This window comes from Armigeres subalbatus, unplaced genomic scaffold, assembly GCF_024139115.2.
Source record: "Armigeres subalbatus isolate Guangzhou_Male unplaced genomic scaffold, GZ_Asu_2 Contig23, whole genome shotgun sequence".
Taxonomy (NCBI): domain Eukaryota; kingdom Metazoa; phylum Arthropoda; class Insecta; order Diptera; family Culicidae; genus Armigeres; species Armigeres subalbatus.
Window position 1 is genome coordinate 572 of NW_026942965.1, and position 26007 is coordinate 26578.

A 26007-nucleotide genomic window follows, 5' to 3' on the forward strand; every position below is an offset into this window, starting at 1 on the left:
CAGTGACCGCGGTCAGAAACAAATGTAACTAAAAATGCGTAATGTAATGCATGGTGTATAAAAAGTGATCCAGAAAGGGGCATGTTTGTGCAGGCATGAGACGATCAATTGTTATCAATGCCAATGCCCTTGCTAGTAATGGAATCAATTTATATTAAAAAAAGACTTTGGAAACTGAAAACTAATAAGGCCGTTACACATATTTATTAAAATTATGGTCTCACCAAAGTCAAGGGAGGAGGTAATCTTCTTCTTCTACACTACTGAATCGAGCGGCATGAAATTTGAATAGAGAGGTTTTTAGGGTCAGGGAAGGTTCTTAAGATGGTTAGAGACCCTCTCCTCTTTGAAACCTGGCTCCTATACAAATGAAACACCAATTTCATCATAACTCGAGATCAAGCAAATGGAAACAAATCTGGCGTGTGGAGGTTTTGGAAGAGAAGATATGTTTCTGTGTTGGTTTAACGCCTCCCCTTCTGAAAAGGTGGGCTCCCATACAAATGAATTAAAAATTTCTGCATAACTCGAGAATTAATCAGAGAATAAATCAATTTTAGGCGAAGCAAAGTTCGACGGGTCTGGTAGTAAAAAATAAATATTAAAATGGAAAAAAAAAACTCCTCGGATTTGTTAAAGAATGTTTTGAAAGTTCTCAAAATTCACCGGAATTTTTTTTGTAGCCCCTCAAGTTGTTATTTTTGAGCAAAACAATTCGAAGGGGGGGAAGGGTGTGGGTGGTGTTGAGACATATTTAAAAAAAATATTTATATCGGCCTAATAATATTTTGTCCAATTAAATGCGCGCCTGAATCAGAAGGATTTAACTTTGATTCAGGAAGTGTGAATGCACTTAAGATATTTTTATAATACGTGGGTGCAATAATGCGGTACTTATTGCATTATGCACGACAAAAGCTTCGGAACACATACGTTCTTGAAACGGTATATGAGATACAGATAGAGCTATCACCTTCTTGCTCCCTGATTCAGAAGTCTTGCAATGATATTAATAAAATGTTTGCACGAATATTTTATCCATAATGACACTCAGTGTTGGTAGATGCATACTCAAATCTCAATCATCGAGGATTCATGCATGAGCTAATTCGCTTGAGTTTCTCGAACAAAATCGCATCGCTTCGCTCACTCACCAAAAAAAAAATGATTTCGTTCTAAAAAGCGTCAAAACGGAATCGAGGCGTATCTTTTGTTTATATATAATTATTAGCCATTGTTTTAGACGAAAAATAGTTAATTCAATCCATTCAACAATAAAGAACACGTAAATATCATACAATGATGCAAATTGCGATTCAAATCATGAGCAAATCTCTCGGCCGTAATTCTGATGGGATTTGACTCACGCATGGTTTGAAGATTTTTGATTTGAGATTTTACCAACCTGGTGACACTGCCAGACAGTAGGAGTTAGAATGTAATAACACACATAATATCTTTCCCGTCCGCAACGTTTACTACTCCCGCGCATCACAACCAAATTAATTGGGTTTTTGGTACATGATTGACATTTTATGATTTCTAGTGATGCACGAAAAACAAGATATGCCTATGATTGGAATGTTTCTGAATAATAAATGTTGCAAACGGAAAAGAGAATGCTTCCCTAGGGCTTCTTATATTGAAATATTTCATCAAATGCTTCAAAACCCAAATGTAGGCAATTCGGATCCAAGAAAGGCATTATTACCTCTGAGGACTAAATTTGGGTTTTCATAGTAAATTTTTTAAACAATTGTTGTATCCAATAATTTTCATATCTTAAGATACGCTAGTTTTGTTCGAAACTAGTGATATAAGTAATCAAATGAATTTTCTAAAAATATTCATGCATGATGGCACTACAATCCTCAATGAACAAAACTGTCTTACGTAGCTTACGTTGTTGGTCGGTTGTGTCTTGTACATAACCCTTCTGATTTTATTCTCGTGATTTATTAAACTGTCGGAGATTACAACAGGAGCAAAACTACTGGAGCAATAAAAAAAAATCATGCATTCATGCGAAACTAAATTTACTAAAAGCCGGACATAACGCCGTTGAAGAACATCGGAAAATTATTGAGTCTGTGATGTGTGGAATCCCAATATTAGCGCATGGATGTTGTTCTTTCTTGCTGCGAAATTGGAATAATCTTAGCATTTGACAATCATATCGCAACCGATTATCAAGAGATTCTGAGGAAGGAATTTTATCGTTTATCGACATTATGTTTACGTATTTTTCCTAATTATTGCGATGGTTATGACTGGCTGAACAATGGTTTGAAATAAAATTCTTGTACAGTTATTAACAAACTGTAGTTTGACAGATCGACTTATTGAATAAGAGTCCAATTATGATTCATATTCAGCAATAAGATTATTTATGTTATGCACTAGGTGAGCCATATCTAACAAATCAAGGATGGCGCGGATGACAACGTTACCGGCGGATGATCAAATGACAGCAGTTCGAGACTGATTTAGGAAAATTTTAAAATGATTACATAAATGAAAATAGCAATTGCTTCAAAATACGTTCATCGGAGATCTTACTGATGTTACCTTCTATGCGTTATTATTTTCGGAAAATTCACATGTAGCTGAATTGAGCAGTAAAATACTTATTAAAGGTTTAACGAATCAGTTAATACAGTTGTTTTTCAAAATGAGATGTTGTAGTTGTATAACTTCGCCAAAATTGTGTGAACAAAGCTTGAACAGAAGTTGTGATAAGAAATAGTACAGACATTATTCAACACAGCGCTGAATTAAATCATCACACTGATGTTAGTTCAACTAGTGAATGTTTGTTGGGTAAGCTATTTGCCAGTCGGTCGTCAAAAAAGATATTTTAGTTACAAGATAAAGATTGTCGCTGCCGTCGCTGTCCGGAACATCTTTTGCTGGCGAGGATAGGGGAGCTAAATGTCAAAGAAGGAGAATCCATACGATTTGACAGGTATGTACCACACATGTTTCGGACAGCAGAACAAAGGGAACCGAAGCGACAATCTTTATCTAGTAACTAAAATATCTTTTGTCGTCAAGCTCAGACCCGACCGCATTGCGTAGGCAAGAGCACGCATCTCAGGTTCAGTTAAATCAAAGTTAATTGCCTATTTCCGGGGATTAAACCACCCGACTTGGACATTAATTTACAATGTTGTTTCCCATTGAAGGGAAAGTGGATTTACCTCAATACATTTTTCAAATCAATATCTTCCACATAACGTACATATTCACATATGAGTTTTCACAATCATTTTTTTAAATTATTTGAACAGACCCTTACTTGGGCTGTGAACCATTCCACCCATTCGTTTAATTTTTAGTTAAAGTTTGACAGTTCGATGGTTATTTCGCCGTGGTTAAAAATAACCCTGCTCCGGAGCATGGTTAGATTTGACAGTTCGATAGTTAAACTTTGTTCGCGAGAAAATTGGCGCCAAATCCATTTCGTTTCGAATAACTATCAATCTGTCAAAACTCAAATGGGTCGGCTTCGGTGAAATTTAACCACGATGGGAAAATAACCATCAGGTGTTAAATTTTAACTAAAAATTAAACGAATCAGTGGAGATAGTTCACAGCCTAAACTATTATGAAACATTTTTTCCATTTTCAATAATGACAGGACCCCGCGAGCTGCCAGTTACATTGTTTTGTCGTCTGTGTTGCCAGAAATGAAATATGAGAGTTGATTTTATTATTTTTAAAATTTGTTTTGAGTGTTTTCACTGTAAAAATAACAATTTTACACTGAGAAAAAAACTATTTGTCGTCGAAGTCGCTCGGTATCGATTCACCTTAACATCTGCTTGCGAGCCCATATAGCACAATTGCTTGGCAATAGCAGGCAAATCGGGATAAAGGGGACAAACCAAAACAACAACAGATAGATGTAGGTAGAGGGAAACGCAATGAGTGGTTATTAAAACGTGCAGTTGGTGAGATAGCTCTAATCAGAATTATAATTTGATCTTATACCTACACTGCAAATAATTTTCACGTAGCATTTACCTGAAAAGACACGTAGATATTTTCCACCTTACTTTTCAGGTGAATTCTACGTGAATCTGAAACTCAATGTCACTTTACTGGACGCAGGTGGGATTTACCTGATTTTCACGTAGCCTTTACCAAAACATTTCCATGACAGCAAAAATAAATTCACGTAACATTTACCTGATTTGCATTTGAACATCACTGGATTTTTCGGTGAAATCTAGAGAAATTTATTTAATTTATTTCAAAGTATTTTACCCGGATTATAGATAATTTTGTAATAAAACGCAACATGAAAGGTATTGTACGTGGATTTCCCTATTAGACCCGACCGTTCGAAATAGTCGCTCCTTGAACGGTCGTTGAAATCGCCGTTTTCACCTTCACACCCATCTTCATAGTAAAATCTGTCAAAACTGACAAGTCTGCCACGTGCTGTTTCCCTCGGACTTCTCTTTCTTTTTCCGATGTTTTGACATCTGTTTTGATAGAAAAGGAGCAAAAAACAAGGTTATCTACCAAACATTTATTGAGTTTGGCAAACCTTGCTGGAAAAACGAACGTTTGAAATAGGCAAGTGAACCGACCTTCGAATCCATTGGTCAAGTAAATCCACAATAACATTTTTAAAATGGTTTATTCCTTTACATTACTGTGCATAACGTTTCACTGTATACAAGTTCTATTCTACCTGCACAAATAGCAATGTCCTCTCCTCAATTGTTATCATACTTATCCGATTTCTAAAAAAAAATGCAGGAACAAAATAGATAATTTATCAATTATTTGTGATGCATGCTGCAGCATACTTACGTTACACCTCCATCAGGATGTCTCAAGTTTGGAATATCCTATTGATTTTCCAGTCGACTAGCGCTTTTAGGAAGATTTTTCCATCAAGGTTCAACCGAGAAGTTGAAATTTCGTTTTCTTATTTGGGCTGCAATTAATCATCACAATTTAGTTTCTTTTTTATTTTTATAACTAATAAAATCTTACCTAGAGGATATATTTTGGGAGTTGCACTATTTGAACTATTATATCGTTCACCAATTTTCCTGATGCCACACCATCAACAGTATTTGAAACCATCATAATTTTCTTACCGGTCATACACACAAAAAAAATCGTTGGTAAAATCCAAAGAATCGTTAGTAAAATTAAGAAAATTCGTTAGTGATTTTCAGTAGAAAGTATTGAACTGTTAAATCTACAATTGCAAAAATGTCACTTCGGGAAGAACTTTAACAAGGGTCGACTTTTTGAAATAACATTTTCTCTTAACACTAAATGCGTATTTTTATACTTGAATGAACGAGTGATACTTTCAAAAACAACAAGTAGTTGTGCGCTTTCAATTTGAGTCGTCATAATCAAATGTTACATTTGAAAAGTTGTTTATTTTCATTTTATTTATTGTAATCATTTTCATTTATTTTTTCTATTTTATTATTATAGATATGCCATTATTTTTATGCCTATACTCTAGAAGCATTGTAATCAGAATAACGCCGTCACCTCACTTTAGTTTGTTGAATTGTGCTTATTTATTCCGTCTCGGTTCTGACCACCGTTTTGATTGTTGCGACAATTAGCACAGGTGATTTGGTTTGCCTTCATTACGGCGATGCATGTAGATGCATGTGTAATTTGTCACCGCCACCATACCACGTCCATTTCCATCGTTGCTCAAAAGGTGGCGATGCTCGATGAATATTAGACGATGAAGACGTTGCGAATCAGCTGGGTCGAACTTTCGCTGAAGCGTTGCTATGTTTGCGGTATAGAGGGTCTGAGAGCCTTCTGAAAGCGAAACATAATTGTGGCATGTATAAATGGATGAGAAAATAAAAGAAAAAATAGAGAGAATTCCAAAAATTGCAAGCTTACCCGTAAAGCCATATTATCGGCCAGTGCCTCCTCCGAAAGTGGATTCCCATATAATCACCCTTTAGTCCTATTTCTGCCTTTCATGTGCAGCTGATTGAATCCAGGATACCCATATAGACTGAACCGCTCCGTTAAAGTCATCATCGTCGGAGGAAGTATATCAATATTTTCTGCTCAGCGTTTGCCTCTTCCGCACCCACCGGTGGAGCGATTCCGTTTTGGGTGTTTCCGAGCTTGGGTGTTTCATCAGCAGCCAGATGTACTTTGTCCGGTAGATTATTTTGCCGTTGGTGTTGTTGTAGTCGGGCCGATTCCCTCTGTCACGATCGTTCCGTAACTCAGGTTCTGTTAACCTTTTCGCCCACAGAAAAAATCCGGCTGATGGTGCACAACTTTTTTCTCAAAATATTTCTGTTGCTGTTCGGACAGATTGTCTTGAGCTGCCAGTTATATTATTTCTTGTTGGCATGGTTGCCAGAAATATGAAATATCTAAACTATTTTGATTGTTTTATAAATTTTATTATGATTGAGCTCACTGTGAAAATCACAGTTCTACACTGAGAAAAAAAATTTCAGATCAAATATTTTACATTTAATTTAACTATTTTAGCACTTAAAAGTACCAGATTTTCCTTACTTTTAAAATAACAAGTAGAAAATGTTGGAATCCCAACTTTATTTTTCTCTGTGCAGTAAAACTTACTAAAAATTCACGTAACTTTACCTGATGTTTTGGTGTGATTCAACCTCATACCGGTGAGATTGTACGTTTGTCACGTGATTCGTATCTGTATCTGAGTTTTCGAAAATCTACCTGAATTTTCAGGTGAAATGTACGTGCATAAACGGTTGAGTTATATATAATCCTAAATTTATTAAAACTTAATGCAATTTCGAATCGAAGGTAAAATTTACTATTCTATACTTACATACAAATCTGGCTTATGGCTAAAACATTAATTCAATCTAGATTCTATGAGTACACTTAACCTATAATTAGTACGGAGAGAAGAAATACGAAGCAGTACCAGGAACTAATTAACCGGGACGCGGCACTTGGATTTTTTTCGCGTTGCGCTTGAAGTCTCCATCGGTGTGTAGAGTTCTAGGTATACAGTTGAAAGACACTATACAACGCTGTCAGTTGTCATGTTTTTGCATATTTTCTCTCACCGTGCACGACTGACAGCATTGATGTTTTGTTTTACGAGATCTGTCAAAGTAAAAGCTGGAAATATTTTCCATATTATTTTGCCTTTCTCGTACAACAAAGTTGTTTCTCTTTGCTTTGAATGTCGTAAAAGTGATTTTAATTCTATTAGTTATTAACTGATATTGTTCTTTGCAATTTGTAATTTATTGTCATAACGGAAGCCTACAGGTTATAGCCTACAGGATAACCTCTTCACGTGGTCCATAATCTTCGTGTCAGTACGCGACTGTCCTTGCTTCAGAATAACGGTAAGCCCTCGGAAGTTTTGCCATTTCGTCCGGGATTCCGGCAACGGCTACGTCGGAGATCTCTGACAGTTCTACACACAAAAAAAAATCGTTGGTAAAATTAAAAGAAACGTTGGTACAATTGATAAAATGAGTTAGTGATTTTCAGTAGAAAGTATACTTATATATCTTATATATAAGACTGTTGAATCTACAATTATAAAAATGTCACTTCTGCAGGAACTTTGACAAGAGGCGAATTCTCATAATAACAATAATCCTCTCAAAACTAAGTGTATTAAGCTTTACAAATGACATTTTTCTCTCAAATTTAATAATGCATTTTACATTCAAAAACGCTAGTGTACTGTCAAAACAACAAGTTGTTTTTATTCTCAATTTTATGAGTATATTCTCAATTTTATAGATTCTAAATACATACAAAATTGTTTTTTTTTTTCATTTCGTTTTATTCATTACTTTACTTATTTATTGGATGCAACAATAATTTCCGGCGTTGAACAATCTGTATCTCAAAAATGTTTAATGCTGTTTTCTTAAGTCCGCTGAGTTCCGTCTCCTTCTGAAATCAGCACTGGATAAGCTTGATCGTCACAACATGTAAACCGCTGGCGACTACCGACTGCCACTTCCAAAAGAATGTCGCTCTAAGATACGCTGGGAGCATAACCGGCATTCATTGCTCTAAATATTTTGACCCATTGCATCCGTCAATTGTGTTCACGAAACACTCACTCGCAATAATTAATTTTATTATCCAATGCAGTTTGGGTCTTGACCAGTAAACGAAATCCTGTGAAATAAAATTAGAAATGTAAACAAAAGAACATAAAATGCAAACGATTGTGCCTTACCGCTTGTTTTTCCTCGGATCCATTTTGTAGTGGCGCCGGGTAATTGCAGATGACAAAGAACGAATTGCGGCTTTTTTTCGGGAGCAAACATTGTTGTTTGTAGCCAAAATTGTTTTGAGCGTATGGTTTCTTTTAACCGGAACCTCCGATTTTTTTTTCGTAAATACTTGAAGCCAGTCCTTTCGGTTCAAAGTTTCAACCACAACGCGATGATCTGTTCCGTCCTGGTATTTTTTTTCTGCCCAGTTATGATGACGAATCGTCGCGGGCTGCCAGATAAATTATTATTTGTTCTCAGTGTTGCCAAAAATATGAAGTATGAAAATAGTTTTGATTATTTAACAACTTTTGTTTTCAGAATTCACACTGTGAAAATCAAAGTTTTGAACTGAGAAAATAACTTTCAGATTAACCATTTAGTAATTGACTTGAATATTTTAGCACTCAAAATACAATATTTTACTGACTTAAAATGAAATTAGAAAATATTGAAATCACAATTATTTTTTTCTCTGTGTAGGATTAGATTTCATAGTTCCGTTGGTGACACCTGCAAAGGCATAACATTTGGTTTAAATTTACTTTTTTATTTACAGTGGTCAGCACTGAGGAACCGGGACGAAGAAGGTGAAAAATGACGATTCGCTTGATTCTATTGTCAACGGCTTGGAAGTTCATGAGGGCATCGAAATAGATAACGAGGCGTTTGGGATCGTATCAAACGAGATGGCAGCTTATGCCGGCACTGCAACCGTCGGACCCGCAGTGAATATAACAAATCCGGCCCACGCAGAAGAAGTAGCTCCGACGATGTAAGCGAAGGAAGAACAAGATACGGAGAAACAAGTGTCCGATGATGAGCCCAAATTGGCACCAATCGAAAACGATATCAATAATTTAGAACCGGAAGAAACAGCACCAGCAGAAATGAAAGGGAGTGGTGAAGACGACTCTGGGACAACAGACGGTGCTACAGTTCCTATTGAAAAACATTTCTTTTCAACCGAAGTACAGCCTAATTCCGACGATACTACTTCTCTTGATGCCCCTGCTGAAGAGCCTTCACCCACTGCAGTCGATTCTGTTGTAGATAACGACAAAGGAAGCTGGACGAACCTCTACCAACAGAACAGCTACTACTGAAAATGAACCAATTCAGGAATCTCTTGATACCGACAAACCTCCATCGTCGGCTGAAGTTCTCCAAAAAAAACTGAAATCGATTCAGCTGATGACAAAGAGCCGAAGCTAAGATGCCTAAACATTCACACAAAGAACTACCAGATACCGATATTGTGCCTCCGCAACCACTACCAGAGGAATTAGCTAAGGAGGATACGACAATTGAGTAGGTTCAAGCCGTAGTTGGGGCTACAACCGAAGAGCTCTTAGAATCTGATGTGGTGTCAGTTTTTCCTTCAATGGAATTGTTCCAATCTTGTGAACCTGAATCCGCCAGCGAAAGCGGATGATCCTTCCGCTTCGAGTGCAGTTTCCGTTTTTAGCACTGTGTCGTCGGCTGTCGAGGATAATACAACACCCGTATTGGATAATTTCTTAGAAAAGAATTAAACGATTGTTGGATCACAACCCGCTATTGAAGCAATCGAACCCAAATCAACTGAACCCTCCGAAGCAACTGAAGTTAATGAACAAGTTGTCAAAAGCATTAACCTTGAAGTTCATTCATTGCCGGTGGAAGCACCGGATCAACCTTCTTCCGCTCAAGTGATCTCCGGTGAAATGGAAACCATTCCTTCTGCCATATTGTCGGAAAACTTTTCGACGGGATTCCGATGAGGATCCTTCGAGATTTCGAATCCTTTCGGGACTCAACAGGAATTCTTTTGAGAATCCTTTCGGGATTCCGACAGGGAACCTTTTCGAGATTCCGACGGGAATTCTTTTTGAGAATCCTTTTCGGAATTCCGATGGGAATACTTTCAGGATTCCGACTGGAATTCTTTCGAGGTTTCGAAGGGAATTCTTTCAGAATTCCGACAGGAATCCTTTGTGGGCTCCTACGGGAATCCTTTTGAGAAAACTAGGGATTCCAACGGGAATCCTATTGAGAACACTTTCGGGATTCCGACAGAAATCCTTCAGGGATTCCGACAGAGAGATTCTGCAGGGAATTCTTCCAAAACTCTGCAGGAAATCTTTCCGGGATTCTGCATGGAATCGTTCCGGGATTCTGCAGGAAATCCTTCCGAGATTATGCAGGGTATCTTTCCAGGATTCAGCAGGGCATCTTTCCGGGATTCTGCAGTGAATACTTCAGGGAAATCTTCCGGGATTCTGCAGTGAATCCTTCTGAGATTCGGCAGGTAATCCTTACGAGATTTTGCAGCCCATCCTTCCGAGATTCTGCAGGGATCTTTCTGCGATTTTGCGGAGAATCCTTCCGAGATTCTGTAGGAATCCTTTCGAGATTCAGTAGGAAATCCTTTCATGATTCTGAAATGAATCCTTCTGGAATTATCCTGCTGGGAACTCTTCAGGATTCCTTACTTGATTCTGCAGGGAATTCTTCCGAAATTTTGCAGCCTATCCTGCCTGGATTATCCTTCCGAGATCCTGCTGCAAATCCTTCCGAAATTCTGCAGGAAATCCTTCCGAGATTCTGCAGGAAATCCTTCCAAGATTTTGCAGCCTACCCTTCCAAGATTCTGCAGAAATCCTTCCAGGATTTCGAAGAATTTTATAAGGTTCCTTCTTCCGTAATCTCAGTAGTATTTTCTTTGGCATCCCGGAAGGATCAACCTTCGGCATCAACGGAAGAATTTCCTTAAGAATCCCGAAAGTTTCTCTGCAAAATCCTGGAATCCCTGTAAAATCCTGCTAGGACTTTCTTCAGAATCCCGGAAGGAGCCATGCGGAATCCATAAAGAACTTTCAGTTAGAAATCCCAAAGAATTCCCCGCGGTATCCTGGAAGGATTCTTGGCGGTATATAGGAAACATTCCTTGTAGAATCCCGGAAAGATTCTCTGTGGAGGAACCCTTTGTTATCCTGGAAGGTTTTTTCGGAATCGCCCAAGAATCTTTTCGGAATTATAGGACTATTCCCGGGATCGAAAAATACCCTTAGTATTCCGGAAGAAATACCTTTAGAATCCCGACAGGGTTGCCTTCGGAATCCTGGATGGATTCCCTATGGAAGCGATCTTTGCGGAATATCGGAAGGATTCCTTCCGAATGAATTCGCTTCAAAGTTCTGTAAGGATTTTCTTCGGAATCCCGGAAGCTATCCCTTCATAATATCGAAAGGGTTTTCTTCTAAATACCGGAAGTATTTTTTCGGAATCTCGGATGAATTCTCTTTGGAATCCCGGAAGGAATTTCTCAGGAATCCTGGAAAGATTTTTTTTCGGAATCGGAAGCATTCTCTTCGTTTCCGGTATCCTGGAAGGATTCCCCGGAAGAAATACTTTCAGAATCCCGATCGGATTCGTTGCGGAATCTCGGAGATGTCGTGAGAAATCCCGAATGATTTCCTCGGATTCCCGGAAGGATTCTTTGCGAAACCCGGAAAGATTCCTTGTGTAATCCCGTATGAATTCCACGCGGAGTCTCGGAAGGATTTCCTACTGTATTCTGAAAAGATTTACTTCAGGGATCTTGGAGGATTCGCTGCGATATTGGAAGAAATATCTGCGGAATATCGGAAGGATTCTCTTCGGAATGTTGCAATGGTTCCTTGCAGAATCCCTGAACTATTCCTTGTGAAATCCGGAATCTCTTCGAAATAACAAAATCACGTAAGGATACCTTGGTATCCCGGAAGGCTTCATTTCGGAATCGGAGGAAGATAAGGCTTAATTCTGAATCCCTGTATTTGCTTTGGAATCTCAAAGGATTCACTACATAATTGAGAGAGAGATTTCTATCGGAATACCTGTATAGGATTTCCATTAAGAATAACCGAAGTATTTCATTCGAATGTAACCATATATGAACCAGATTCCCTCAGAACACATTCCTATGGACTTGTTTTGCAAAATCATGAAGTTCGATAAGACGCAAGACAGGTTTCAGAATTGATCAAAAGTGGTCACTTCCCCAGGGAACCAACGTTCCAGGGCATCGTGGAATGTGACCAGATGAGCCAAATACCCTCAGAACATATCTATGAAATTTAGTTTTACATTGGAAATATTGTAAAAAATAGTGCTGTCAATGAGCAGCTCAAGTAGCTTGAAGTTATTCCCATCTCTCTCATGTCCGTTTGTTGACAAAAAGAACGAGCAGGACAGGAACAAATTCAAGCTACTCATTGAGACAACATTAATGCAAAACTAGCTTCGATTTTAGTGAAAAGAGCGTAATGAAAGAGTCTCTCATTTGGACATACGACGTTTTAAAAATCATGCTAGAATTATTCTAATCTAATTAAGCATGGTCAAACATTTCACTGTGAATATTTTAAATTGCCTTAACACATTCTTTTTATGACATATAAGAAGTGTACTTGACCGTCGTCTGTCACCATTGGTTAACGAGTCCGTGGGAAGTTATCAAGCTTCGTTGACGGCCGATCGACAACGGACCAGATCTTTACTGTACGGCAAATCCTTCAAAATGCCGTGAATACCAGGTTCCAACGCACCATCTGTTCGTTGATTTCAAGGCGGCATACGACAGTATGCGTAGCGTAAACTATGGAAAATTATGGATGAGAACAGCTTTCCTGGGAAGCTTACCAGACTGATCAAAGCAACGGTGGATGGTGTGCAAAACTGTGCGAAGATTTCGGGCGAACACTCCATCAGTTCGTTCGAATCGCGCCGGGGACTAAGACAAGGTGATGGACTTTCGTGCCTGTTGTTCAACATTGCGCTAGAAGGTGTCATGCGGAGAGCCGGGTGTAACAGCCGGGGTACGATTTTCAACAGATCCAGTCAATTTATTTGTTTCGCGGATGACATGGACATTGTCGGCCGAACATTTGCAAAGGTGGCAGAACTGTACACCCGCCTGAAACGTGAAGCAACAAAAGTTGGACTGGTGGTGAATGCGTCAAAGACAAAGTACATGCTTGTGGGCGGAACCGAGCGCGACAGGGCCCGCCTGGGAAGCAGTGTTACGATAGACGGGGATACCTTCGTGGTGGTCGAGGAATTCGTCTACCTCGGATCCTTGCTAACGGCTGACAACAACGTTAGTCGTGAAATACGAAGGCGCATCATCTGTGGAAGTCGGGCCTACTACGGGCTCCAGAAGAAACTGCGATCGAAAAAGATTCGCCACCGCACCAAATGTGTCATGTACAAGACGCTTATAAGACCGGTTGTCCTCTACGGACATGAAACATGGACAATGCTCGAGGAGGACTTGCAAGCACTCGGAGTATTCGAGAGAAGGGTGCTTAGGACCATCTTTGGCGGTGTGCAAGAAGACGGTGTGTGGCGGCGAAGAATGAACCATGAGCTCGCCCAACTCTACGGCGAACCCAGTATCCAGAAGGTAGCTAAAGCCGGAAGGGTACGATGGGCAGGACATGTTGCAAGAATGCCGGACAGCAACCCTGCAAAGATGGTGTTCGCTTCCGATCCGGCAGGTACGAGACGGCGTGGAGCGCAGCAAGCGAGATGGGCAGACCAGGTGCAAAACGACTTGGCGAGCGTGGGGCGTATCCGAGGATGGAAAGATGCGGCCTCGAACCGTGTATTGTGGCGTCAAATTGTTGATTCAGTGTAATCTGTTTAGATGTAAACTAAATAAATGAATGAACTTGACCAAGATTTTTATTTAGAAAAAAAATGTTTTAAAAAACTTTGTTTTCAAATGCAGATATCATATAGGAAAATCCAAGCTTTCACCAACTTTCACAGATTAATTTTATTTTTATAATATTTTTTTTAGTCAAGTCTTTTGTTGGACTATAATTTAACAGTGTGGGGGGGTTATTTAGAGAAAAAGTCATAATAGAAGTCAAATTATGGCGTGCTGTTCTTGCCCGTCCTCCCCTATATAGTAGAAATACAAAAAGAATCCTGCAGAAATTCCATCTAGATTTTTTAATGGGATTCGGAAAAAGGATTCTGGCATTCTCAAAACATGATTTTTCTTCAGAAACTTGTAAAAGTTCCATGTGCAAAGCTTCCACGTAAGAACTCCAGTCAAAAGCCCGTAAATATTTTCTACTAGCAGACCCGACGAACTTTGTTTCGCCTGAAATCGATTTACACTCTGATTAGTTATTTAGTTATGTCGAAATTTCTGTTACATTTGTATGGGAGCCCCCCTTTCCAGAAGGGGGTTGTTTACCACCCTAAAACATATCTTCCTTCAAAACCTCCACATGCCAAGTTTGGTTCCATTTGCATGATTAATTCTTGAGTTATGAAGAAATTTATGTATTATTTTTATGGGAGCCCCACTTTCCAAATGAGGAGGGGTCTCGAACCATCTTAGGAACCTTCCCGACCCCAAAAACCTCTGAATACAATTTTCACGCCATTCGGTTCAGAAGTTTCCGAGTCTATAAGGTTCAAACAGACAGAAATTCATTTTATGTACATAGAAGAAGAAGATTGAGATTTCTTTTTCAATGTTTATGGATTACAATGGAGTGTTCTAGGATCTTATTCGGAACCACTGCGAACGATGATGGTCAGAGCACTTTACAGTGGGTGAAGGTTTAGACGTTTAGAGTTTCATAGCTTTGCACCTTGCGGTTGTAGAACATGACACAAACAGTGTCGATCCACTTGAACATTTCGACCAGGCTACTTGTAGGGACGGTGTGCCGAATTCGACTAGTTTAATAGGACTGTCAATAACGCTGGCACCACCACTTCGAACCGTTCAAACTAGGTCAGCGGTGGTCAGACTCGGAGGGCACCGGTGGCTTAAAGTTGTCCTCTTAGCTGCAGCTTGTTTGGAGATGCCTACTAATGGGCTAGCCGTGCGCTTCTGCTCAGTTTGCTGCGAGTCTCGTCTAAGGTCAGTTCACTGATGACGATACTTGCCTTGGCCGCATCCGCATACTTGTGGATTGTTGCGGTGCTGCAATAGAGCAGCACTGCGAGGATAACCTTTTTTCGTCGACAAAGTTATCCATTTTGAAAAATCAAACTAATTTTGGTTGTTCCAACATTTGTTTGTAGCAATCCTTTGATAGAACGTATAACTCGGGTCATCTTCCTATCCGGAATTCATCAGCGGCATTCTTGTTCCGAGTGGCTGTACTGATCTCGTCCGCCGGAACACGCCTTCACGACTTGAAGACAAAAAGAAAATAATAGCAATATTGCCTGTACACAAGGAACGCGTCTCCAATCTCATAGCTTACAATGGCTTTTGAATTTCTGATAAGTGTTGATCCACTGCAACGATGATTGTATTCAGAATGTCGGGTTGCGTTCAAATTGATTGGTTGCACGACTGATTTATCAGATTACAGCTAAATTCCTCTAGGGTGGATTGCTGGTTGACGGTAAAGCTGCAAAAAGAATAAAGTGTATGTTAGATGGGTTGTGGATGTAGTTAATAGTAATGATAAGTAAAATACACTAGCGCTTCCTTGCTTTAATATAAAATTTAAACCAACAGGATATCGTACTCAATAAAATTACAATTACAATAGTCCAATGCGCAGCTCGAAGCTGTTCCCGTCCTACTTTTTTGTCAACAAATGGACATGAGAGCGATGGGAATAACTTCGAGCTGCTCATTGGACAGCATTAATATGTGGTAATCCAAAATCTGAACGAGTGTGGGGGATTATTAAAATCATAAACTTTATACTCATGATTCGCGACTATTCAAAAGCAGCCTCGAAATATTTTCTAGGCTAAAAAACTCGGCTTCCTCGGTCTAGAAGATGGCCAAATCCAAACTAAAAAAATATGACTCACCGTCCCTGGTAGCTCGCCTGCAGCGAGGCCTACAGTAATTTCGCATCACCGTATAGGTATTCGTCATGGTTTAAATGTTGATCCCGCATTATCGACAGCTCGGTGGCTAGCACTTCACACTTCCGAAATTCAAATCGGAACGATCCTTGGCGTAGCTGGTACAGTAGATGGTTCATGCCATGTAGCAGTGGTCTTGTTCGCGCGCCAGAAATTCCGGTTTGAATAATTCCGCCAGCGCCACTATGCATATGTTCACGGATCAAATTGAAACAAAATAAACAATATGAGGAAAAACGAAAAACGTAAATAAATAAAACCTCAAGGATGAGGTTAAAAATCTGTCAAAACTTACAGCAAAAAAGTCTACACTTCCCAAAACACTTTCAAATAAATTTACCGAAATGTGAGTAAAATACACTAGCGCCTCTGGCGGTGCTGGTCTCGTCAGCTCTTCTGGGTTGCATGAATTTTTAATCGGTTCTTCGGGACACTCACGTCCCGGTTATTAGTTCCTGGCAGTACGGTTGATTGGGAAAAGTTGAGAAACAATAGAATACCTTAAGTAATAATTATTCATGCAAGTATAATATGACTAGGTTTGAGTGAATAGGCTGAATGCAGTAAACGGTGCTAAACTAAAGGAAGACACAAATGCACTAAAACGTAAGAAATTGAGTACAAACAGTAAAAAACATGCCTTAAACTTATCTATGTATACCATGCAGGAATTTAAAACGGCCAAACTTCGCACGAATAAAAAAGGTCGCTACGAATTCGGAAAATATAAGTCGTCTTTCTTGTTACCGCGTTACGCAAGTAACAAATTTTAAATTCGTTTTACCAAGGAAGGATGTCAGATCCAGGTATCGCAGCCGGCACTCAAGCCGATCCAGGTAAGAGCTTAGCTAATAATTTGTTAGGAGCGCAAGAAGACCCCCCTGTCGAACCCCTAAGAAAGAACCTAAATGAAGAACCCCTTCTCAAACCCTGCAAAAAGGTCCCCTCAATTAAGAGTAAATCGTCGCGCACACGAGAGCGTAAAGGTCAGAATTCGCGAACGAAAGAGCAGCAATCGGTCGGTTACAACTGTCGAACCTGTAAATCGGCCGACGACAGTCAAATGGTGCAGTGTGACGCCTGTGATGGTTGGCACCATTATAATTGCGTGGGCGTGGATGATCAAACCAAGAACAAACCGTGGCGGTGTGTGAAGTGCGAGAAGACTCTAAAACGACAAGTGTTGAAGCTAGCAAAAGAAGAAGAAGAGAAGAAGAAATCAAAGGATTTGAAGGAAAATGTATCGAACGTTGGGACGAAGAAGAAGCAGCGAGATCTGGCGGAAAAACAGCAGAATCAGCAGCAAGCAACAGTTCTGTTACCGGCAAAGCCCTCTAAGGCACAATCAGTGAAGTCGGCTACATCGAAGAAATCGTCAAGGGCACAACTAGAACTTCAACTGCAACAACTGGAGGCTGAGCGGACACTGTTGGACGACAAGAGGAAGCTTATCGAAAAACAATACAGCGTACTGCAGGAGCTTGCGAATCTTGAAGATGACGAAGTCAAGGACATAGATAACGATGCAGTTGACGGTGATTCGAAGGTGAAGGGTTGGCTGCGAGACGGAGTTGATCCAGATGAGGACGATAGTACGGACTCAAGCTACGAGTACTCAAGCACCGAAGATTCAGAAGAAGAAGAAGAAGGCAGAACTGAAGCCACAGAAGAGGAAGAGGAGGCAGATCCGCGAGCCAACACCAGGAATTTCAAACCAATACGACGGTCAACACCCAGGATTGATCTAGAAAGCCATCAGAGGAGAATCGTTACGCGCAGCAACCAGTTAACCTGTGGCCTGTCTCGTAATCAACTCGCGGCTCGTCAAGTTGTTGCAAGAGATCTTCCTATTTTCACTGGGAATCCGGAAGAATGGCCTATTTTCTTTTCCACTTACGAGAGCACGTCCCGGATGTGCGGCTACACCAGTGATGAAAATATGATTCGTCTAAGGAACTGCCTCAAGGGAGATGCATTCGCTGCTGTGAAAAGCTTCCTGCTCCATCCGTCTACGGTTAATAGAGCAATGGATGCTCTCAAGCTGAGATTTGGGCAGCCACGCTTTGTAATCCAGTCGCTGAAGAACAAAATACTCGGAATGCCTCCGCTGAAACCAGACTCAATCAACAAGATGATAGACTTCGCGTTAGCGGTACAAAATCTTGAAGCAACAATTGATGCCTGCGGTCAGAAAGAACTGATGCGCGATTCGTCTCTACTAAGTGATCTAATCGCCAAGCTTCCAGCTTCAACCAAGCTGGAATGGGCGCGCCATACTAGATGTCTGCGGAAGGTCAACTTGGCGGCCTTCAGCAAATGGATTTACGGCATGGCTGAAGATGCTTGTTTGGTAGTCGAGCCAGTCAAAAGTCAGGAAGTGCATCAGGTGCATCACCAAAAGTTTTCTTGAACACTCACACTGAGCAACACAAAACTTGGAGAAATGAGGATCAACAAGGTTCGTGGCGCAGCTCACCGAAATCAACTGGAGTGAAGAGAAAAGAGTCGCAATGTATCGTCTGCAGATGTGTTTGCGTTTCTCTCGCAAAATGCAAAAGGTTTCGGGAACTGTCATATGATGGAAAGTGGGCAGCGATTCGCGAAGCTCGAGGTTGTAGGAAATGTCTGAAGCAACACAAAGGAGGATGTGAATCGAAAGAATGTGGAGTGAACGGATGTACCTACAAACATCACCCGCTGTTACATAAGGAACTAAATGCAGAGACGTCGGCGACTGTGCAGCCTTGGCGGGACGTGCAGTACAGTAACACACATCAGTCAAGTTCAAGCTCCATTTTGTTTCGATATATTCCGGTCCTAGTTTACGGAAGCGGAATCGTTGTACAATGCTACGCCTTTCTAGATGACGGATCCTCCAAAACATTCATGGACGAAGAGCTAGCGAAGGAATTGAATCTTTCCGGTGAGCGCCACCCGCTCTGCCTCAAATGGACTGGGGGTTTGCACCGTTCAGAGGATGAGTCACGTAGTGTGCAATTTGAAATGTCCGGATTGAAGCGGAAACGTTTTTCATTTTCGATGATGTCCGGACTGTGAAGGAGCTGCAACTGCCTTGTCAAACGCTCAACATGGAGCAATTGCAAACCGACTATTACTACTTGAAGGAGTGCCTGTGCAGTCTTATCGAGATGTTCGGCCGCGTATCCTAATAGGCGTTCAGCACGCCAATGCTACCCTTGTAAGAAAGAGCCGTGAAGGAAAGCCTGGGCAACCGATCGCCATCAAAACCAATCTTGGTTGGACAATCTATGGAGGAGCGCCAACTGATCTATCCATAAACATGGTTCACTATACATACCACGTTTCCTGCTGTAATCATGAAGCGGGAATCAGCTCCGACATGGATTTGAATCACGCGGTAAAAGACTATTTTTCTCTAGAAAGCCTCGGTGTTGTATCGCCAGCAAAGCAGGTCCGTTCGCGTGAAGATGGGCGGGCCATGAACCTTTACTAAAACACACCCATTACAACGGTTCCAAGTATGAATCGGGTTTACTGTGGAGACACGATGACGTGCATCTGCCAAACAACAAAGCGATGGCGCTGAAACGCTTCAACCACCTTGAACGCCGTATGGAACATGATTCCGATCTAGCTCGAACAGTGAAGGAGAAGTTGAAGGACTACATTGCGAAAGGCTATGTTCGTAAACTCACTACCGAAGAACTGTCAGAAAGTCATGAACGCATCTGGTACCTGCCGATCTTCTTAGTAACGAACCCCAACAAACCTGGGAAGTTGAGACTCGTCTGGGATGCAGCGGCGACGTTGAATGGAGTATCTCTGAATTCGGCATTGCTCACTGGACCAGATTTGTTGGAACCCTTGATACACGTTCTCTACAAATTCCGCGGGCGACGTTTTGCGATTTGTGGTGATATACGCGAGATGTTTCGCAGGTCGCAATCCGCAGGAAGATCAGCACAGTCAACGATTCTTTCTGAGAGACGACTCGTCTCATAATGAACTCCAGCACGTACGTCATGCAGGTGATGACGTTTGGAGCATCCTGCTCCCCAGCGACAGCTCGGTTCTTAAAAACCAGAACGCAGAACGCTTCAACGAACAGTATCCCGAAGCTTCACGAGCAATTGTACGGTGCACCTATGTCGATGATATGCTGAGCAGCACAGAAACGGAGCAAGAAGCAATTGATCTGGCAAAATCCGTCTGGTTCGTGCACAATGAGGGAGGATTTTAAATTCGGAATTGGATGTCCAATTCTCCCAAAGTTCTGGAAACGTTTCGTGGTGATCCAAGCACTGGGAAAAGTCTCGACCTGGCATCAACTCTTGCAACTGAAAAAGTGCTAGGTATGTGGTGGTGTACGCAAATCGACTTCTTCACGTACAAAATAAACTGGAGAAGACTCGGAGAGGACCTGCTAAGTGGCAAACGTTTTCCCACGAAGCGCGAAATGCTTCGCACTATGATGTCCATCTACGATCCATTAGGCAATTTCGCACTACCTCATCTTCCTGATAGTGCTGCTACAAGAAATTTGGAAAGTAGGATGGGATGAGAAGGTGAGTCAGCAAATCTTCAACAAATGGCAAATGTGGCTGAAGCTTCTTCCTGGAATTGAGCGTTTACAAATTCCCAGGTGTTATCGACTTCAAACATCACTCGGACAGCACACACTAGTACAGCTACACACTTTCGTCGACGCTAGCGAAAAATGGAATGGCTGCTGTGGCGTACCTACGATTCGAAGAAGCCGACACAGTCGAATGCTTGTCAGTTACCGCGAAGACCCGTGTTGCTCCACTTAAATATCTCACTATCCCCAGTTTAGAGCTTCAAGCGGCACTTATAGGAGCTAGGCTGGCGCAGTCCGTCATACGTGGTATAGATCTCGATGTGTCCCGTTGTGTTTTTTGGACGGATTCAAGAAACGCACTTTCATGGATATGTGCAGATCACCGACGATACAGTCAGTTTGTGGCTGCACGAGTTAGCGAAATATTGGATCTGACGGCAGTTTCCGACTGGAAATGGGTTCTACTAAGTGGAATGTAGCTGATGAAGGAACTAAATGGCAGCGACAACCATCTTTCACAAACGCTAGTAGGTGGTTTCAAGGGCCTGAATTCCTTTGGCAACAAGAAGCAGATTGGCCAATGATGCCTGTCCGTATTGCGGAGACTGCAGAGGAGCTACGTGCCAACGTTCACATTCATTATGAAACGGCAAAGTTGGAGTTTCCATTCAACAAGTTTCGGAATTGGAGAAAGCTGGCTCGTTCGACAGCATATATTTTTCGGTTTATCAGAAACACCCGTCCCAAGGAATTCTCTCGAATGGATGGGGGTCTGACAATGGAAGAAATCCAACATGCAGAGAACTTCCATATTCGCACCACCCAGCAAGATACGTTTCAGGAGGAGATATCAATTCTTCGTCGCAAAGGAAACGACGCTGCGCTTCCCAAACGAAGCCCTTTGTTCAAATTGGTTCCCTTCCTTGACGATCAAGGAATACTACGCATGAAAGGCAGGACAGGAGCATGCAAGTACGTTTCACTGGACGCAGTCAATCCCATCATCCTTCCGCGTGATCACCCGATAACGCACATTATCATACGGACTTACCACGATAAATTTCACCACCACAACCACGAATCTGTGATCAACGAGGTTCGTCAAAAGTTCTGCGTTGCACGGCTCCGTCAGATGTATGCCAAAGTTAGATTTGATTGCCCGCGGTGCAAATTGAGGGACGCTCGTCCTAACCCTCCAGCAATGGCAGATCTCCCTGCATGCCGACTAGCCGCGTACAGCTGTCCGTTCACGCACACCGGCATAGATTATTTTGGTCCAATGGAAGTATCTGTAGGTAGAAGGGTCGAGAAGCGGTGGGGGGTTCTTCTAACTTGTCTGACAATACGCGCTGTCCATATTGAATTAGCTAGCTCTTTAACCACTAACTCATGCATTATGGCGATACGCAATTTCATTGCCCGTCGTGGAACTCCAGCTGCATTTTATAGCGACAGAGGCACCAACTTCATCGGCTCTGAACGTGAGCTAAAGCAAGCCCTAAAGACCATCAACCAGAACAAGCTGGCACAAGAGTTTGTGAGCTCAAATACTTCATGGAGTTTCAATCCCCCGGCTTCTCCCCATATGGGGGGGAGTTGGGAACGGCTGGTACAGTCCGTTAAGCGAACATTGTATGAAGTTAAGCCATCATCAAGGCCGACCGACGAGGAACTGAAGAACGCGTTGATAGAAGTTGAAGCCATCCTAAATGCACGACCACTTACTCATGTTCCGCTCGAAGATGAAGCAGCTCCTGTACTCACTCCAAATCACTGGCTGTTGGGGTCATCCAATGGATTGAAAGCATGGTCTCTATTGGACAGCAACTCTATCGCATTAAGACGTGGTTGGCATCAATCACAAGCCTTTGCTAACCACTTCTGGAAGAGATGGATTCGGGAGTATCTACCGGACCTAACGAGGCGCAGCAAATGGTTTCAGAAAGTCGCACCCATCAAGGAAGGAGATATAGTTCTGATCGTTGATCCGGAACATCCAAGAAATTGCTGGCCAAAAGGACGGGTCATTGGTACGGTTAACCGAGACGGTCAGGTACGTAAGGTTACTATTCGAACCGCGAAGGGCGTGTACGAGAGGGCAGCTGTAAACGTAGCGGTTCTTGATGTCCGAGGCAAGGAGTTAGCAGACTCAGAGGCGGAGTCAGCAAACTAGGGGGGAGTGTCGTCGAAGTCGCTCGGTATCGATTCACCTTAACATCTGCTTGCGAGCCCATATAGCACAATTGCTTGGCAATAGCAGGCAAATCGGGATAAAGGGGACAAACCAAAACAACAACAGATAGATGTAGGTAGAGGGATAAACGCAATGAGTGGTTATTAAAACGTGCAGTTGGTGAGATAGCTCTAATCAGAATTATAATTTGGTCTTATACCTATAATCCTAAATTTATTAAAACTTAATGCAATTTCGAATCGAAGGAAAAATTTACTATTCTATACTTACATACATATCTGGCTTATGGCTGAAACATTAATTCAATCTGTTCAAACTACATTCTATGAATACACTTAACCTATAATTAGTACGGAGAGAAGAAATACGAAGCAGTACGGTTGATTGGGAGAAGGTGAGAATCAATAGAATACCTTAAGTAATAATTATTCATGCAAGTATAATATGACTAGGTTTGAGTGAATAGGCTGAATGCAGTAAACGGTGCTAAACCAAAGGAAGACACAAATGCACTAAAACGTAAAAAATTGAGTACAAACAGTAAAAAACTTATCTATGTATACCATGCAGGAATTTAAAACGGCCAAACTTCACTTTGAATAAAAAAGGTCGCTACGAATTCGGAAAATATAAGTCGTCTTTCTTGTTACCGCGTTACGCAAGTAACACTACCATATCAAATATTTTTCTTTTGAAATGAATATTTATTACTCAAAAATACCAAATTTTTCAAAGGGATCGTTCAAAAATTACGTCCATCGTTTTCAGCATTTTCAACCCCCCTCCCCCCTTCTGTCACAATCTGTCACAAATCACTGACCCCCCCTCCTCCCCCTGTACGTACAACTGTAAAATATATAATGGTTACCCTTCTTTGTACATTACTTTTACAAGAAATTTAGTGAGAATTAACTCGCTTATAATAGCAAATTAAAATATTTTTTAGCTAATCAAATTGTTTCTAAAATGTTATAAGGTATTTTTTTCTTGATGGACGTAACCAGGGCTGACAATAGTCATCGTCATAGCACGAAATGCCACAGTAGCGACGAGTTGCAGTGTCTTCATTGCTACTCTACACATCGTCAATGAAGCGCACGACGTTAGCGAAGACTTCATACCGTTATTCTTCAAGCGGCAGCTGCCATGCGAAGATTTTTACTAATTCTTTGTAATAATGAATTTGAAGCAACGTATGAAAGCTCTATGGATGTTATTGATACATTTATGTTACCAGAGTTCCTACTATTTGTTTATTTGAGACGCTATTATGGTTTTAACCAGTCCGCCTACAATGACGTGCAATCAATTGTGTGAAGAAGTGACGACGAAAATCGTCATAACTTTTGGCTACGCGACTATCGTCGTGGTACACATGCAGCGCGAAGAAAACGAATAGGTGTTGCGTCGTGCAATGTTATGACAAAGACTAAATTTTTCGCCTTCTTCATGCGACGAGAATGACTATTGTCAGCCCTGGACGTAACACAAGACGAACCCCCCCTCTCCACCTGTCACAAACTGTCACAAATTCTTGACCCCCTCCCCCCCCCAAACCTTGGACGTAATTTTTGAACGATCCCAAACTTTCAAAATAACATTAGGAAAATATTCAAAACTCAACTTTTTTCGCTCTGTGTACTGTACACGGTTAAACCACAGAGAACAGACGTTGAAGCTGAACTCGCTATGTTGTGATAACTTTTTACCACAGACAAACAGACGTAACAGCTTGAATAATTTACTAAAAAATCCATCGCTCAACTCCTCTACCACCATCTTGCGAGCATGTTACACGAAACAATGTTTCGTATGACATTGTCACCAGAAGGCGCTAGAGTGAAATGTCAAACTCGAAGGATTACGACGCTAGCGCCTCTAGTTGTGAAACGCGCATTCAATCAAATTCAAATTGGTCGTTAAAGTCATGGTCGATGATATTTTCTATAGTGTTACGTCTGTTTGTCTGTGTTTTCACTGTTCATTTTGAATAACTTTGTAATGTCGACGTTATCCCGTGCAAAACCAGCGATAGCGTCATCAAAAAATGCCACTGTGCGCTAGTGTCTAGCATGCAAGAGCATACCAGCGCCATCGTGTTGTCAAAATGAGATTGTGAGTTGCAAATGTCGACGTCGGTGGCGTTGAGGTTCGGTGTGTTTGTTTACACATGTTTTGCAAGAAATTTTGTTCGAGCCTCCATGTCTGCTCTCTGTGGTTAAACTCATCTACCCAAAATGAAGTTCAAACAACTCAAAATTAAGTTCAATTCACTTAATTTGGACCATTGGTGGGGAAGCCAAGGATGGCCCAACTCGGATTTTAGTAATTTCCGTTTGATCTCGTGTGAATAATAACCTAAATATTAAGTTGTTTCCACGTAATATTAAGTTCAAATAGATTTAAACAACCTAAATTTGAGTTCAACCCCTTTAACCTAGCGTTTCCCATTTAGGAAAATTACAAACGCAGCGCAGTGTGTCATATCCAGATAATCTGATAATATTATAAACTATTCGGCGTATGGTAAACATCTGTTCGGGTTATTACTTGGGTTTTTTTGAAATGTTAAGCGACTTTTTTGTTTAAGCCGACCCTTTTTGATTTGAAGTTTTTGTTTGTCATTTTGAATTTTGCTCTGAATAGCAGTGTTCCCAAATGTGTTATTTTTTATTGTTAACTTATTTTCATTATGAAAAATATTTTGTCCAGTTTTCTTGATATCCATATAAATATCTCATCTGCAGTGTGCTAATGTCTGAATGAACTTGGCAAATATAGAGCTTGCTCAATATTTCTCATTGCGTTAGAACGAAGCGTGTTACCTACAGAAAAATGCATTTATTGTTAAAAACGTGAACTGTGTTGAGTGATAAATTCAAGCTCTATCTGGTAAAAGGGCGAATGTCGCAAGAGAGAATTCTCTTCGTCGACTTCCCCTCTTTTAAATAAAAGTGACAAGCAGAGGATTTCTTTGCAGTTTATCACATCAGAATGCAAGTTCGCATTGTTTTCTATCGTGCTGAGGTGATAAACCACAAAGAAATCCACTGCTTGTCACTTTTATTAAAAAGAGGGGAAGTCGGCGAAGAGAATCCTCTCTTGCGACATTCGCC

At 41.0% G+C, this 26007-nt stretch overlaps 1 protein-coding gene and 2 long non-coding RNA genes across 3 annotated transcripts; 1 reads left to right on the forward strand and 2 right to left on the reverse strand.

Moving 5' to 3' along the window:
* Nucleotides 1-4651: 4651 nt before the first annotated feature.
* On the reverse strand, nucleotides 4652-5122 carry LOC134203787 (uncharacterized). Its single transcript, XR_009977704.1, has 3 exons — nucleotides 5011-5122; nucleotides 4825-4951; nucleotides 4652-4754 (listed from the first exon to the last, which is right to left on the reverse strand). It is a non-coding gene; the product is annotated as an uncharacterized LOC134203787 (long non-coding RNA).
* A 10407-nt stretch (nucleotides 5123-15529) lies between these two features.
* Nucleotides 15530-16597, reverse strand: LOC134203788 (uncharacterized). Its single transcript, XR_009977705.1, has 3 exons — nucleotides 16477-16597; nucleotides 16080-16319; nucleotides 15530-15664 (listed from the first exon to the last, which is right to left on the reverse strand). It is a non-coding gene; the product is annotated as an uncharacterized LOC134203788 (long non-coding RNA).
* A 4683-nt stretch (nucleotides 16598-21280) lies between these two features.
* LOC134203786 (uncharacterized) lies at nucleotides 21281-22870 on the forward strand. The gene has a single exon (XM_062678639.1). The coding sequence runs from the start codon at nucleotides 21281-21283 to the stop codon at nucleotides 22868-22870; it is 1590 nt and encodes a 529-aa protein (XP_062534623.1).
* The last annotated feature ends 3137 nt before the right edge of the window (nucleotides 22871-26007 follow it).

What these genes read in the sequence shown, in the direction of transcription:
- LOC134203786 (XM_062678639.1), top strand. Translation starts at nt 21,281, where the DNA reads ATGCCTGTCCGTATTGCGGAGACTGCAGAGGAGCTACGTGCCAACGTT.